Source organism: Stomoxys calcitrans, chromosome 3 (genome assembly GCF_963082655.1).
Source record: "Stomoxys calcitrans chromosome 3, idStoCalc2.1, whole genome shotgun sequence".
Lineage (NCBI taxonomy): Eukaryota > Metazoa > Arthropoda > Insecta > Diptera > Muscidae > Stomoxys > Stomoxys calcitrans.
Genome location: NC_081554.1, coordinates 4,612,913 through 4,630,529, shown reverse-complemented (window position 1 = coordinate 4,630,529; position 17,617 = coordinate 4,612,913). Strand labels below are relative to the sequence as shown.

The 17,617-nt window shown below is 36.4% G+C and overlaps 1 protein-coding gene across 3 annotated transcripts in view; it reads left to right on the top strand.

Annotated features, from left to right (window-relative positions):
* Positions 1–420: 420 nt before the first annotated feature.
* LOC106081292 (lethal(2) giant larvae protein) overlaps positions 421–17,617 on the top strand; it is a 50,887-nt gene continuing 33,690 nt past the window's right edge. The window contains exons 1-3 of one of the 3 annotated variants that reach the window (XM_013243164.2): positions 421–594; positions 1,010–1,088; positions 5,304–5,466. In XM_013243164.2, coding sequence (XP_013098618.1) covers positions 5,383–5,466 — 84 coding nt within the window. In that variant the 5' untranslated portion in view covers positions 421–594; positions 1,010–1,088; positions 5,304–5,382. Of the gene's footprint in view, positions 657–1,009; positions 1,089–3,951; positions 4,016–5,303; positions 5,467–17,617 lie in introns of those variants that run through there. The other 2 variants (XM_013243165.2, XM_013243166.2) reach the window with 2 other exon arrangements.

The following is a 17,617-nucleotide window of genomic DNA, read 5'->3' as shown; positions in this document are numbered from 1 at the left end:
GTATTTTATTTTTATATTTCCATCATTATAACACTGTTTTGTTGCTGAAACCATAACATAACTACCAGGTATTGTACCGTAAACAGCTGAGTTAAATTTTTTCTTGCGAAGTGCACTCTCCGTCAACGAGTGCACTTCAAAATCAGAGTTGTACTATTTACTGATTTTGACGGATAGTGCACTCAATATTTTGTTGTTGGGCAACTGCCAATACCTGTTAATTAATATATCTTGAGTGGTATCACTGTGCACATCACTTATCTTTAATGTTATTGGAATATACAAAATTGAACGATAAATCTCAGCCGCCGTTTGAATTTTTCTGTCGGCTCAGACGACGAGCCGCCTCGGCTGCAAGATTTTGGTCAATTCGCCACCGCCGACGAAAAGCTTCGGCTTCGTTAACTGCGCCTAGCTTCATCGCTTCATTACTTGTTTTGATTTTTACTCGATTTGTTCGTGGTACCGCCGCTGTCTTTTTTTCTTAGTTTTGTTGTTGTTGACGCCAGATTATTATATTGTTTGTTCTTTGGAAAAAACATTGCGGTTTCGTTGATAGCCATAAATAGAAAAAAACGTTCTAAAATATAAATGGTAATTTAGCGGTAGTGCATAGCATTTCCAGCAAGGTGGTGTAATTCAGCAGTAGTTAAATGGTGAATTCTTGGACGCGCAAACAAAACCGGTTTTGTCCAAATGCATAAGAGAATAATTTAATAAATTTCTTTCGCCGCAATCAAATTTGCAAACAAAACTAAAAGAGTTAACAAAAATTGAAAAGTTCAAGCCGGTCATAAAATCTAAATGTGAATGAAAAACAATTTGTCCTAAAAAAATTCGTGTATATATCTGTATTATCTCATTCCATTGAAAAATATCAAAAAAAAAAAGCCAACAAACAAATGTTGTAGAAAGAAATGAAATGAATGTTATCATATTGTTGTTGCCGCTGCTCAATTGTTTGGTTTAATAAGTGTCGGGTGTGGTTTTTCTTTTTTTTTATTTTTAGTCATCACTCCGCTTGACTCTATGCCGTGTCTACTTATCAACAGGAGTGTGATTTAATTAAGCATTTTACTTAAGCCAATGTAAGTACATATATGCATGTATATTCATGAAACGGCATGTTTAATTTGTTAAATTGCTAAGCAATCATTGGTTCTCTCCTACCTGTTTTCGAATGTTTTGGTTGTGTTTTTGTTTGTGACATTAGCAGGAGACACCTGTAGCGCTTGTTTCTGCTGCTCTAAGTGATTTTGTTTTGTTTGTTAGCGGCCTTAGTCTCTTTCTTGGCATCCCTTTTTCCATATGTCATTGAGATGAGAAGAAATTTCAGGCATTCTATTTGGCATTTTTGAATTTCCTCTTCTCATGTGAAGGTTAGCAAACGTTTACATTATTAGTCATATCTGTATGGCCAGCCCCCGATGTCGCGTTGTTGCTAGAATGTGTTTGGGAAGTATGTCATTTTGAAGATATTATTTTTCCAAGTGACTGTTAAAGTGAAATCTGAATACTTCTCTAAATCTTGGCCATACCTTGGGATACCTTATGGAAATTACGTGAGCCAATCGAAACAGGTTTAAATAAAAACCAAAGAGAATATCTAAGAACTTTCGTTAGTCGATACATTTTTACCTATGTCCCACAATGTCAATTAATGCACAGTGACCTATACTACCAAACTTGTTTGAAAATAATCATGTTTCTACCGTGAACTATAACTTTTATGTGATTCTACCATGGAAATAATGAATTTCTTATCCTTAGCCTTTTCCTCTTTAGTTTGTTTTGAAATTTGGAAATCAGACATTGTTGCATAAAACAGATTCTGAATATGAATTTTTGGTATTTTAACAAAAATAAAATATTGATGAAACAAAAATTTAGACAAAATTGGAAAATTAGCTTAAGATATTTTCTATTAAAAAATTTTCTTATAAAATCATCATTATAAATCATCATTATAAAATTTCTATTGAAAACAAATTCGCAAAAATTTTTCGTGATAATCAAATTTTGACCTTTTTCAAATAAGGCTGTAGTGCAGCTTTTTGCAAACAACCCTAGAAACACGAATATGAGGCCTGCTTTCGCGGCTCGGGCCTGGGGGTCCCAAACGCCGAAAAAATAAAAAAATGCCACTTCCAAGTGAAATTGTACGGAGCCCAAAAAAATTCTTAAGAGTTACTTTAGAGAGAAGGGGACTGGGCACATTTAGAAATTATTAACATTCTAAATGGTTCCGAAGTTTTTTGGCTACACTTAAACAATTTTTTGAAAGATAGTAATAACTACTAAATTTTTCATCAGATGTGTGGTGCTCACAAATATCCCAAAGTGTCCGTTGAAGAGTTTCCCGGACAGAAGTATTATAGATGTGCACGTGAGTGATTTTTCACTAACACTCATGAGACTAAAACTATTCACGTACGCTCATGCACGACTGGCGAAAAAAATCACGATCACGCCAATCACCATTAAAAAAAATATTTTTCCATGAAGCGATTAATACAAAATTATATAAGCAACCCTTGAAAACATTATGTGTACCATTGCCGGCATAAGTTTATTTGTTTTACTGGTTTAAATGGTTATTTTCTAATTTATTTCCGAAAAAAGATAAAAAAGGTACAATAATTTTATTTATTTTCGAAAAAAAAATTGTAATATAAAAAACAAAAAGTATCTGCACAGGTTTTAGTATGAAAATAAAAAAATTTGAGTGTCTTTTTCTAATTTTCGTAATTTTCTTATAAGTCGTGATATCTTGTGGTTCGTGATTTCACTCACGAATCACGTGACTCACGCATGATGCGCCACTAATTACGACTCACGTATACACCTCTAATAACTATTCAGTAGTTTCCTTACTAGATATTGTCAAAACATCTTCGTTATAAGTATGTTGTTAGAATCTTTCTCAGCCTCAGATTGTCTTTCACGGAGTTGGAGAATTCCATCCAGCATTTGTTCTTAGATTAAAATCTTAAAGAATACAAACACAAATTTCCAATCTAAAGTGTCACATACATGAATATGTAGTTAGTACCGTTATTTTTTAGAGGCAAAAATAAAGCTATAACTTTCAAAATTAAATTTTTGGCTAAATGAAGGGATAAAAGTCCGACTTGGTACACTATATTTATTTTTCACTGTTCTTCAGTGATGTCAGTCATGACCTTACACACTCCAGGGACACTGGAATCTGTGGGTATGCCTCTAGCGACATGGAAACTAAGTTTTCAGGACCAGGCCCGAAGAGCAACGAATGATAGATGATCACAAAGAGGGGGCTATGAGCATTCCAAAACTATGTGGCCTCATCTAGACTTGAAGAGGTCTACTGCTTTGCTGTCATTGGCTAGAACAGACGTCTCAGCCATTGTGTCCGTCATGGCAGGTCATTGTCTAATCGGAAAACATGCTGACAGACTGAAGGTTGCCAGCAACGACTTTTGCAGAAGTTGTAGGGACATCGAGGAAGAAGAGACTATAGAACACCTTTTGTGTATGTGTCCCGTACTAGCAGTTAGAAGGAGTTCCACTTTACGTTCTCTTTTTTTTTTGAGAACCTGTCTGATTTAGCGGATGTGAACATTGGCAAGTTATTGGGCTTTTTAAAGCGATCTGGATGGTTCAATGGTAGGAACTAGAAGGCATCTTCCTTCTTCTGTTCTTGTGATATCACAATGGACGAAAACGTCTAAGTGAGTCTGATGGCAGACTGCCACTTAAAATTTACCTCAGTGATGCCTACTGAATCAAATAGTTATTTTTTTCTTCTCCAACCTGCTCCATTTGTGTATTATGGATAATTAAAAAACATATTTTACGTCAAAAATTTCTACTATAGGTTTCCGAATACATCAACATCACAAAATGTAACAAAAACGCCGGAAATGAATACAATTGAAAACAAAATTTTCGGGTTAAAGTCGTACGTTAAACTAAATGTCTTCCAAAGGTTCAAGAAGTCAAACTAAAAGATTGGTTTATAAGAGATCTATATGAGGTTGTATACCGATGTGAACAGAACTTTACAAATTTCTCAAGAGTCATATCAGAAGTCATAGTGAAAATTTCACTTAAATCGGAATCGTGATCTAGGTGCTTAAGAAGTCTAATTAGAAGATCGATTTATATGAGAGCTTTACCATGTTCAAGACCAATTTGGGCTAAACTTCATAATTTTCTCTTGTCAATGAGTGCTGTCCAGTGCAGTTTTAGGTCAATGTTTGGGACTTCTTTTTTTACCTCTGCACAAAATCATAGGACAAAAATAGTTAGAGTAAACGTAGAGCTCTAATATTTAGCTTTATTGAAGCTTAAATATACATTTATGCAAAATATTAGAGATCTATGTTTACTCTAACAATAGAAAATTATGCCCACTGTTTCATCAAGGAATATTCATGGGCAAATTTGCTTTGCAAGTTTACTTATTAGCTAATGGCTAGATGAGCTAATGTGCAGTTCATTTACTAGGTGCAGTTCATCTGCTATAATATTTGAAATATTTTGATACCTTCTTCTTAACTCTTTAAAATCTTTGATGATGGTGATTGAATAGACTGGTACTAGTTGCTTGAATCTTCTTAATGTACAACATTATTCCATCATATGACAAGAACAATACAAGTTTTATGGAACGTGTCGTTATGCTCTCTATTAACAATATAATGGCATAACAAACAACTGGGACAACACACTCAATGCCATAGCCAGCTTGAAATACAAAAAGCGTTTATCTCTTCCTATTGGCTTAAAAGATTTTTCGGGATGAAACTGCAGTTTTACTAGTAAAGCGAAGCTGAATTAAGTTTGGCGACTGCACCGCAACCAAAAACTATACCGACCAGTTTGGTATGAAACAAGTTTTGTAATTTGAAATTGTAAATGTTACAAGGCGTCAGCGACTATAATATCAATCCAGCAGAAGCACAATTCCACCAATACAAAAGTCTTTGCGACTGCACAAGTAGGAGATTTAAGATTGGAGTATGGTAAAGATTATAAGCTTTTCATTCCCATTTTACCTTTTCATTGCCCTCTCCTATTCGCGAAAGTTTCAGCATTGCCTTGCAATGGATAGAAGTTAGCTACAGTGTCTCAATAGACAGTGTGGGTTTCCTAGACAGTGGTTTTTGTTTTTGTATGGCTTACGCCTCCAGCTTGGTTTCCAGTTTAGTTTTAATCGCTAACTATGCCCACACATTGGGCACATACTATAACTGCTTTCAATTCCTTAAATTGTATATTCCATTAATGCTCTCGTTTCTTCCTCTTCTTTTATTTTCTAGATCTTCAACTCTGCCTTTTAGTTTTAACTAAGCCAGCCAACAATCACAATACACTTACATCAAAACTGGACTTGACAACATGTTGAAATTTATACGTGGCAAAGGACAACAGCCTACTGCAGAGAGGCAACGTTTACAAAAGGAATTGTTTTCATATAGAAAGGTAAGAGGAATTCACAATGTTACAATAAATAATATGGGTTAAAAAACTGAAGAAATACTTACAATTTGGAGACGTGAAATTGCAACTTTTGCAGAAAAAGGATGGCTTGCATTGCTATATTGGGTGTGTTTTGGCACTTATTTGCCAAGACGTGCGTTATCATCTGTTATCACGTGTTATGGATAGAGCAAGTTTGTGTTGATTTGTGAATTGTATAAAAATAATGATTAAATCCTTAAAAAATGCAGATATTGCTGAGAAAATGTTAAAGAAAAGTCATAAGTTTTTGTCATGTGTAACTATTGACTGGATTTTGGAATATACATTTGAATCACAAGGATAACAGATTTTAATATCCCATAGTGCGAGATTCCCCTTATTCTAGTTTGGTTAATCCATTTATGTACTGGATCCTGCTCAATTGGTGATATAGTGTGCAAATTAAAATTCAACTTGACGCCTCTGGGCTGCGATTTCCTATTCAGCAGATGAAAAAGAGGCCACTAGAAACTGCTAAATTTGCCTTTGGAATGTTTGGTGGAATATTGGTCGCCTGATAAATGTGGTTCACATAAGAACTGTATTTCCTTCAATTTCAATTCTAGAGCCCCTAGACATATTAAGTATACTAATGAACCTCAACAATCAAACCGAATATAAATAGCCCCCATATGAATGCTGTACTAATTCATACAAATCGCTTTCATATTACAACAAGTTATGAAGGTAGCTTAAAGATGCTAGCACGCACCCATTTTCCCAATTTTCATGTCGAAAAACAGACACAGAGTTAAGTGTAGTGTGCATATGGAAGATATTTAATTGAGTTATTCTATCAATTATTTTACTCTTGGATACACAATATTTCTGCGGGTTATTCGAGTGCAGACGACAGATATAATTAACACATGTGTTAAACATTCCCAACAATTGATTTATAATAAAAAATTGTTGCAGTGGTTTCGAATGTATGTCTGTAACATTTCAAACCAGAACTTCCTCAAAGCGAAACCTTGTTTTTCGATTTATTTGGACTGCATTAGAAACATTTTCCACGCCTGGGTGTGAATAAATTGTTATTTGGGTTTCTTCACTTCGCACCCCAATCACTTCTAATTCCACTTCACAGCTTTGCTGTTGCTGCTGTATCCCCCACCCTATTATAACTTATGGACAAGTATGCACATTCCAACATGACTGTGTGTGTGCGTACATTAGGTCTTACTCTCTTTGACGGTTCCATATTATTTATGATGTCATTACTTTACGATTGAGTCCATGTTTGTATGTCACATCGCTATTTATGCATTGGTTCGGTGTTTTATTATTTTCTATATGGAGCGGTTTCTTTATGCAGCCCATTCTTTTTTCAATCTTTTGTCTCTTATGGGTTTGTTTTAATTTATTTCACTTATTCATTTGTAGTTCGTTAGTGCATTCAATATAAAGGGTGATTTTTTTGAGGTTAGGATTTTCATGCATTAGTATTTGACAGATCACGTGGGATTTCAGACATGGTGTCAAAGAGAAAGATGCTCAGTATGCTTTGACATTTCATCATGAATAGACTTACTTACGAGCAACGCTTGCAAATCATTGAATTTTATTACCAAAATCAGTGTTCGGTTCGAAATGTGTTCATTCACCGTAACGTTGCGTCCAACAGCATCTTTGAAAAAATACGGTCCAATGATTCCACCAGCGTACAAACCACACCAAACAGTGCATTTTTCGGGATGCATGGGCAGTTCTTGAACGGCTTCTGGTTGCTCTTCACTCCAAATGCGGCAATTTTGCTTATTTACGTAGCCATTCAACCAGAAATGAGCCTCATCGCTGAACAAAATTTGTCAAAATTTGAACACATTTCGAACCGAACACTGATTTTGGTAATAAAATTCAATGATTTGCAAGCGTTGCTCGTTAGTAAGTCTATTCATGATGAAATGTCAAAGCATACTGAGCATCTTTCTCTTTGACACCATGTCTGAAATCCCACGTGATCTGTCAAATACTAATGCATGAAAATCCTAACCTCAAAAAAATCACCCTTTATATTTCCATTAACATGGTGAGAATTTGAATTCCCCTCTCTATCTCTTGTGTCATCTTTACAACCACAAATGTAGCTGAGAAAATGTCAAATGCATATTTCATTGATTTTGAGATTTCCAATAAAGAAATAATAAAAGGTGTATTAGAAGTACTTTGCCCCTGTTCCTAAGTGGAATATTCATGGGTAAAATTTGCAATTTGCAATAGAAGTAGTAATTTGTTCGAAACAGAAAATGTATGGCTTCGTATTACATTAAGGTTATAAAAACGAGAATATTAAATAAATAAATAATTGTTGCGGTTTCGTCAAGAAGGAGCATGTAAGATGAGAGCTTTGTCGGCCTCTAGTCTGGTACCACTTCAGTTTTGATGGGTACTACTCTTAAGTATGAGGACGAATCAAAGATTGTCAATTTGGTGTAACAAATGCTATAACCACCCAAAAATGTTCCAGCCATTGACTAGTGAGGGGTTGGTCTAAAGCCAAACCGCATTGTGCGAGCTCTACGTAAAGGCAAGGTAGATGGCCACTACATAGTGGCCGTACAAGTGAAACGTGATTAACTTGCAAGAATGGGGTGTGAGATAAAGATGTGCATGTGAACACTCGCTCATGCGAGCCCACGTGACAAACTTTCTAATCACGCACGTTCACGCACGAACTTTTCATATCAACTCATGTTTACGCTCGATCAGGAAACAAACATTTAACGCTATCCCACTACTCAAGAAAAACCCGCCAAATTAACGTGATTTTCTTGTGAGTCTTAGTATTCTCGTGAGACTTGATTCTCTCGTGAGCCGTGATGAATGTCGTGAGTAATTCACTCGCTCAAGCACGAAGACATTTTTTTAATCACTCACGCAAAATCGTAGTACGTAATCTCACTTCGAAACTTCCAGTGTAAAATGAATCCCACAAAAGCCCAATTATAGTTCAAATCCCTCAAGTGTGCCTTTGCAGTAAGGTGGGTGATGTGCACAGGGGATTTGCGGACAGGGGCATTGAACACAGAAATTTCGTGGACAGTGCAAGCCTACTGAAGGGAAATGTATGAATTAATGGGCAATTGGAAAGGAGAATTTTGAGATCGCATCACTGATGCCCATTAACAAGTCCTACAACAGCTTTTTATACCATACTTTACTTGACTTTAATTGGCTATGACAGAATATTTGTTCCACTAGCCGAACGTAGAATAGCGTTCCAAGCGCCTCGATCTTCTGGGCTCATTCTAAAATCTCTGACACCAAGTCTCGAGGTGTCTCCCACAACTTGATCTTTCCATCGGGCTTTTGGTCTTCCCGGTTTGCGTGTACCACCGTGTTTGCCTTCAAAAGACTTCTTTGCTGGAGTTTCTTCATCCATTCAGACAACATGACCTAGCCAACGCAGCCGTTGTATTTTGATGCGTGTAACTATGCTATCGTCGTCTATATTCTCCGTTAACACAAACTGGTCCATATATTTTACGAAGAATGTTTCTCTCAAATACTCCAAGCACTGCCTCATCTGCTTTCACAAGTACCCTTGCTTCAGAACCATATAACAGCATGGGTAGTATCAGTGTCTTGTAAAGTGTAGTCTTCGTCTGTCGAGAGGTGGACTTGTTTCTAAACTGCTTAGTTAGTCCAAAGTAGGATCTGTTTGCCAGTATTATTCTTGCCTTTATCTCAAAACTGGTGTCATTCGTTTTTATTCCATAACTTAGTGAATTTGTTTGTAACACCCAAAAAGAAGAGAAATAGACCCATTGATAAGTATACCGATCGACTCAGAATCACTTTTTGATTCGATTTAGCTATGTCCGTCCGTCTGTCCATGTTAATTTGCGTACAAAGCACAGGTCGCAGTTTTCATCCGATCGTCTTCAAATTTGGTACAGGCATGTTTTTCGGCCTAGAGACGAAGCCTATTGAAATTGAAAAAAATCGGTTCAGATCTGGATATAGCTCCCATATATATGTTCGTCCGTTCGTCCGATTTTCTCGAAATTTGGCAGGAAGGATTTTCTAACGACTCTAGACATTACTGGTGAATTTCATGGAAATCGATTCAGTTTTAGATATAGCTCTCATATATATATATATATATATATATATATATATATATATATACATATATATAATCTTGCCAAAATATTGCACAACGCTTTCCTCGACGATATACAATATACATAGAGTTTGGCCAAAATCGGTTTAGATTTAGATATAGCTATTATGTACCACAGTAGTGGTGCAGGGTATTAATATCGACTGAGTATTGATTGCTGTGCTAACGCCCAAAACTGATAGACAGTGACGCAAACTCTTCGGGATTTCTAGAAGTTGTTGTTGTCCAGGGGACAAAGATCTTCAGCAGCTTATTGGAGTCTAAAGAAATGCTCTGACTTTTCCCTATCCAATGTTATTGTTGTACACGGAGGAGGCAGCCCTTGCCGATGAAGGAATCCATCGGGTCAATCCGGTACGTACAACCGGCTGCCATGATCCCTAACCGAATGTCAGGCACTGGTGGCCAAGACGCAAATATTTGAGGGATTACTTAATATTGTTGTTGCTGTAGCAACTCGGCTACCGGGGCGACCTAGAAATAATTTTAGTTGGATTGAAAACAAATCTCTAGAAATCGCTACCCATTATTTTATTCCAAGTGGTTTTCTTGGCATAATCATGTGTCCTTATAAGTTTCACAAGTATGCATAAAGGTGTTTGTACAACATTTTATTCCTTTCACACATTATTGTTATTAAGTTATATAGAGAAAGATAATACCAAAGTGTCACTCCTTTAACATAATAAACTTGGACTTCATTATCTCTGTTATCGGCCACCGTGGTTGGTGTTTTGTTTATATTCCCACTGCTAAAGTATTTCAGCAGCATGATGGAATATATTTCGTTATGTCCAATGTGTGCCCCCACCCCCCCTACATAAAACGTTAGGCCATTTTTTTTAATCATTTCCATTTCTCCTTGGTTGGTTCTACGGTGCCCATTGTTGTTTTTTGTTCCCATTATCGATGTTCAAGAATGTAATATGATATCATTTTCCAAATTGGTGTCTCTGCTGGTGCCTCTGTGGAGACAGACCATAGCTTTCAGTAATTCTAAACAAACAAGACAATAATAATTTAATGGGACGAAAAATGCTGCTTGTAAAAGTGATACATTTTACCTTATGTAGAGGGCAGATAATAAATGGTCAACTAAAGAGAGTGAAGCGAGGGGAGGGTGTGGGCTTTAATATGTTTTGCAACATTTCAGTCTTCACAGTCAATAAAGGCCGACTATAGCCACCCTCGTTATTACTTGAAATGATTGAAATAAAGGCTTTGGCTGGTGCTACCCATTTGCTACCAATAACAAACTTGGCAGGATGGATTTTTTTTTTAATTTTCAGAGTGCTGTATCATGTATTGGCAACAAATGTTAGGTAGGTGTTAGAGACATTTCTATGCGTGGTTTCATGTACTTTCGCTCTTTTGTATGACATTGCAAAAGAAGCAGCAGCAGTCATGAAGGGTGATTTGATGGACGGGCATTCCTACCCACCTAGTTAATAATATAAGGTGTGGTCGTCGGCCGGTGCATTACTGAGAACTCTGTGCCGCGTATGTTTAGTGAATGTGTGAGTGTGTTTGCCGAAGTTTACTTTCGATAAGAAATTGAAATTCTTTAAACGGTTGCGTGTAATATGACCATATTTATACCCACATATTGGTTGGTTAGTAGTTTGGTTTATACAAGAAGCCGCGCCAAAACTTGTTATACACATACACACTCATGCATATGTACGTATTTAGGTAGGCAGCTTTGGATATTATTTGTATTCATGCAAAAGGTACATACATACATACATATATGTCATCTACATACATGTGCTTATTTCAGTCCATGGTTCTAAAAAGCCACCTCTTGGGATAGATTTGTGGTTTTGTCTTGTGTTATTGTTGCCTTTTATTGGTCTGTCTGTCTGACGCACAGGCGTCCCTCATTGCGAATACCGACCGGCATATTATATGGTTAACAATATCGGTGCTGAATCATCTTTTTTTACTCGAAGGTGGTTTAAAAGAGTAGGTAACAAATTTAAATTGCTAAAAATAAACAAATTTGTAATACAGTGAGAACTTTTTCAATTGATCAGTACAAAAGTATGTGAAACAAAACCCAAACTTAAAGAGAGGTTTATCGAGAGCACAAAACACATTATTGGTACAAATACAATGCTTCGATTCAATCATATGAGCCTTTGAACAGTTGATAGGTACATAGAGATACTTAATTGAAGCACAACACGGGAAGATTATGAGCGCCACACGGGTTGAAACTCTCAGTTCCGATTTGTGGCGTCCACTCCTTAAATCTGAGTGCCTATGATACTCGCCTTTAAATAACCAATGACCATAACGTTCCTGCGGCGATTGGTCCTGTAGACCGGGGCCGAATTACAGCATACGTGAACGAGTAAAATCGTTTTTGAATAAACATTTAAATGTGCTCTATTTTTTCCAGGGCATATTGTACCGCCCACTTATGCGTATGCATGCAACTGTTGTTTGTATCATGACGAAAGTCCTATTTTCTATTGAACACATCAGCAAAAAGACTAATTTAAATAATATATGTGTGTGTGTGTGTGTGTCATTGTAAGAATAAAAAGGCGAACGAAATCAATTAAGTTGAAACGGTCAATTTTCTCCGTTTTTTTAATTAAAGCAACAACAAAAACAAGAACCAAGTGTTGGTCAATACACGAATATGAATTCACCTCTATTTGCACGTGATAACTTTATGATATCACCATCATCTTTCGGGTGCTTCCCATCAGCGTAAAGAATTGAAATTGAGGGGAAGAGAACACCAACACAATAGCAGAAAGGAAATCATTATGGGCCGACCTTTAAGCGTCTTCAGCATTGAGTTAAGATAGATATGGAGTTGGCTGCTGATTTTCATTTCTATGCCATTGGTTCGTATTTTGGATTTTCCGGATGTAGGAAACGTTAAGCATTTCCGTTACGGTGAACATCGACGACAGTCGACACTCGACAGTGTGTTAATTTTTTTTTTTTCAAGTGCGGACACATACAAGTATTTTGGTTTCGGGGATGTTTTTTGTCATTAATGGAAAGGTACGTTAACCTTTTCCCCTTACATATGATGTGTACTAGCAAGCATACTCGTTTGCATGTGTGTATGTAGGTTTGAATGTGACCATGTGTTGTACAAAAGCAGCATGCATACACTACTGTAATTTAATTGCATTTATCGAAGCACTTTCTGTGATGCAATGTGAAGTTCATTGTCTTTTGTTGCTCTGAGTGAAAATAAAACAAACGTGAAATGTGATTTTCTCTTATTCTCTTCTGTGGTGTCAATTGAAAGTTTCATCTTGCAGTTGGGGTTTATTCAAGTACTTAATATTATTAGTGTTTTAATAACATGATAGGTTATCAGATATAATGAATAGACTACCACCACTTTTACAAAAATTACAAAGTACTTAATTTCTAAAGACATTTGTCGATTAGTCTGTGTGCAGGACTGTGGTAACGCTATTTGTCATAATAAGCCAAAGAAAGAATGAATGAAATGTGGCATAATAGAACAATTGACTATAAACTTGAAATTACACCCGCATTTGGTTATGTACAACGAGAGTATTAAGAAGAAAAATACCCATTTAAAAAAGAATTTTTAACAAGAACAAGTTAAAGAGTGCGGAGCAAGTGCAGTTTACGGGCCCCTCGCCAAATGAGGTTTTTTTTTCAGGTGAACAAGTGGGATGTGCTGAATGAAACTGTACAAACATTTTGTTAGGGAAGGACCCAGTCCATGAAATTTAAAATGTAAATGCTTATAACTTTTTGATTTAATGATGATTTAATGATCATCGTCCTAACAGGCAAAAAAACTTGAAAAATGAAAAATTCGGCAGAGCCCGGCCAGGATTCGAACCTGGGCACACGGAACAACAGCGAGAGCCATTGCCGTTGCTATCAATACAACTTCCAACAGATGCACAAAATCAAAATAACAGTTAACATTAAAACTTCTCTTAAAAAATAATTCCTGATTTATTTTTTAAGAGAAGTTTTAATGTTAACTTTTATTATATGTACTATAAATTATTTTTGGTAATATTAGTTAATTTTATGAGATTAACTATTTTTGAGTAGTATTAAATTCCTGATTTATTTTTAAATTTTAATGAATTGTTAATTTTGTAGTATTTTAGCCATATATGGTCTAACGACTTGACTAATAAATGAGCAAATTAAATTAAATTAAAATAATGTGTAGTACGGAAGAAGTGTAATTTGCCACAGAAAGAATGTCTGTCATTACACAAAAATACATGCATCGGGAAAAGTACAGCTAATAAGCAGGGTTGTCGAGCATGGTTAATGTGGTTATTGTTGTTGTTGTAGTAGCAGTGTGTGGTACACTGAGGCGGCAGCCCTTGCAGATGAAGGAATTCATCGGGTCAATCCGGTACATACAACCGGCTGCCATGGGATTGAATGTGGTTATTGTATCATAGATGCGTTTTCTATACTAACACAATTCAGATACAATATACCAACGCACGGCCCTTGAAGCCATCTCACCTAATATGGTTGAAAAGTCTTCTAACCAAAGACGAAACGCGTCCCATAGTGGTTGGTGTGTGTTGCTATCTTTGGCTTTCCTTTTCCATTTGCATCTCCGATCATTGAGCTCATCTCGAAAGAGAAACAAACAAAAATTGTAAAATTTAATGATCTTCGCCCTAACAGGCAAAAAAATTGAAAAATAACTTTTTTATTTTCAACCGATTCGGAGCAAATATGGAATATTTTTAAAAAATTCTTTAAAATTATGTTAGTTTTAATGAAAATAATAAAATTTTGAAAAAAAATTCACAAAACGACAATTTATTCAAAAATTTCCTATAAAAAGTAAACTAAACTACATTAGGTCACAATAGCCTCTCTGCTAAGCTTTCATTTGATGTATAATTCACATTACTAACTTATGGCAAAGCTAAAAATACACAAAGATACATTTTTAAAAACGAAAATTACATCTTCTCCTTTTCCATATGTCCAACAGTGGGAAAAAGTCAAAAGTGTTTTAATTAAAACTCTCTTTGCCATCCAAAGTTGGACAAATTTGCCGGCCTTTAAGATTTTCTCCTCCTCCATATGTCCAACAGTGGGAAAAAGCCAAAAGTATTTTTATTAAAACTCTCTTTGCCATCCAAAGTTGGACAAATTTATCTTTTATAGGCAAAAAAATTATAATGGATAAGAATTGAAGGTAATAGGAGAAATCGTTAGGCAAAATTTCGGTCAGATCAGATAAGAGCAGCGCTATATCGGGAGATTCGTTTTTATGGAAGCTATATCAGATTTTTTACCGATTCTGACCATACTTGGCATGTATATTGGAGGTCATAAGCGAAATCATTGTGCAAAGTAGCACACTAGAAGAAACGTCAAGTGCAAAATTTTAGCCAAATCGGATGAGAATCGCGCCCTCTAGAGCATCAAGATGTCGAGACCCGAGATCGGTTTATATGGCAGCTTTATCAAAACATGGACCTATATGGCTCATTCACAATCCCAACCTACCTACACCATTGGGACATATTTGAGGAAAATTTCAAGTGTATAGTTTTATTCCTTCGAAAGTTAACGTGCTTTCGAGAGATAGACGGAAAAGGCTAAATCGACTTAGAATATCAAGACGTTCAAGAATACATATATACTTTGTTGGGTCTCAGATCAATATTTCAATGTGTTACAAACGGAATGACGAAATTAGTATACCCCAATCCTATGGTGGAGGGTATAAAAAGCGTTTTAGGTTTTGCTGGGCCGAATTATGTATACCCTACGCCAACGAAAGCTTTTGTCGCGTTATTTCTATGGTTTCTGGTTATTGACCTAACTTATAAAAGTAAAAAAATGCCAAAACAAGCAATCCCATGGTTTTTTTTATATATTTGGATAAAAATTGCTTCTTTTAGACGCTATATCAGGCTGAGGCCGATTCGAGTCACCCTAGGGTTATATATATTTTGGAAGTCATGACAGAAGTCCTTGTGCCAAATTTCTACCAAAATCAGAGAAAACAACGATTCCCATTACAAAATACCCTGGATTTTAAACCAACTTAAGTGTAGCAACTACCTCTTTTTAAGGGAGTCTAATAGAAAACTTTTTTAATTACTTTAACATGTGGAGGACTTATCGCTTATGAGAAATAATATGAAATTGTGGAACATTTTAGCGGCTCGCTTAACTAGGAATATTAAAAAGCTTTCGCTTGAAGGACGGACAGATGAACAAACGGACATATAAATCTATTTTAAATGTGATGATGAAGAATATATGTATGCATATATAAGGGTTTGTGAGACTAGGAACTACCTTACACATATCAGGGGAACTGGAGTCAGTGGGTCTGCCTCTATCGACTACCTTACACATATCAGGGGAACTGGAGTCAGTGGGTATGCCTCTATCGACATGTTCGCTAGGTCTTTAGGATCTGGCCCGAAGGGCAACGAATGACAAAGTGGGGCTGTGACAAGTCCAAAATTATGTGGCATAGTCTAGACTTCAAGAGGTCTAGAGGCTGGCTAGAACAGAGGTCTCGGTCATTGTGTCCGCTATGGGAGGTCACTGTCTGAAGGGAAAACATGCTGCCAGACCGAAGGAAGAAGAGGCTATAGAACATCTGCTCGCAGTCAGAAGGAATTCCTACTTAGGTTCTCATCTCTTTGAGAACTTGTCGGATTTAGCAGATGTGAAAATTCTAAAGCAGTTGATATTTTTAAAGCGATCTGCATGGTTTAACGGTACAAACTAGAAGTCATCTTACTTCTACTCTTCCTGTGGTATTACAATGTACGAAAACATTAAAGTGAGTCTGATGACAGACTGCCACTTCAACCTAGCCATATACGAGGGCTGCTATATGCATTTCTGGTCTAACAATAAAAATTCAGACCTTTATCTTCAAAAATGGTTTTATTGTATTTCAAACAAACCAATGGTAGAAACACTTTTTCCTCTACTACTAAGACCCCTCAAAATCATGGTTATCGAACGCTGCAACAGCTACGAAAATCATTGACCACGCATTTTTATCTTAATGAGCGGGAATAAAAAAAAGTTATTGTATAGTGCCAAGTCAGGGCTGTACGGCGGATGGCCCATCAATTCGACATTTTGGCCGGTCAAAAAGGCTATGGTAAGTGTTGATGTGTATTGCATTGTCATGGTAAACAATGATTCGTCTTCTCCTGTTCGTTTTTCGAATTTCTTCCAAGACTTCAGAAAATCCAATTGTGATGTACAACCCCAATGGTACATCATCGCATCTTGGCGATTTTTGCCGAAGAAACAGGCGACAACAACTTTCGTTGCATTTAGTTCGATTTCGATTCGTCGTATTTTGACGATTTTTGCCGAAGAAACAGGCGACAACAGCTTTCGTTGCATTTAGTTCGATTTCGAAGACTCACACGGTCGATTGCTGTTTTGTTATGAGCTCAAACACATAGTTCAACTATAAATCACTAGTGACGACCTAGTAAATGTATTTTGAAGCACCACGATCGTATTTTTTCAATATTTCTTCGCACAAATCAACACGTGCCATTTTTTGAGCGATTATCCTAAAACCAAGGAGAACAAACCTTTTTTACGGCAAGGTGTTCATGCAATATCGAATGTGTACTGGTAGAAATGACCAAGGATGTCTCTATCTCACGGTATATCACATGACGATCTTGCATTATAAGTTCACGTACTGCATCAACGTTCTTTGGTACAACGGCCGTTTTACACGACCTTTGCGGAATTGAACTTTAAGCAAGCGTCGGCCATGACTGAATTCAATGGAAATGTCACATTGCACCACGCAAGTTTGGTTTTGAGTGCTGCTTAGGGCTTCAAAGCAGCCCTCATACTTTATGGGGTCTTACCCCTCTACTTCGCGGTGTTACAAACGGAACGAAATTGGAATCCAACGATAGAGGGTATAAAAAGTTACTACATATTTATTAATTTACCTATTTAATAGTTTAAAAGAAATTG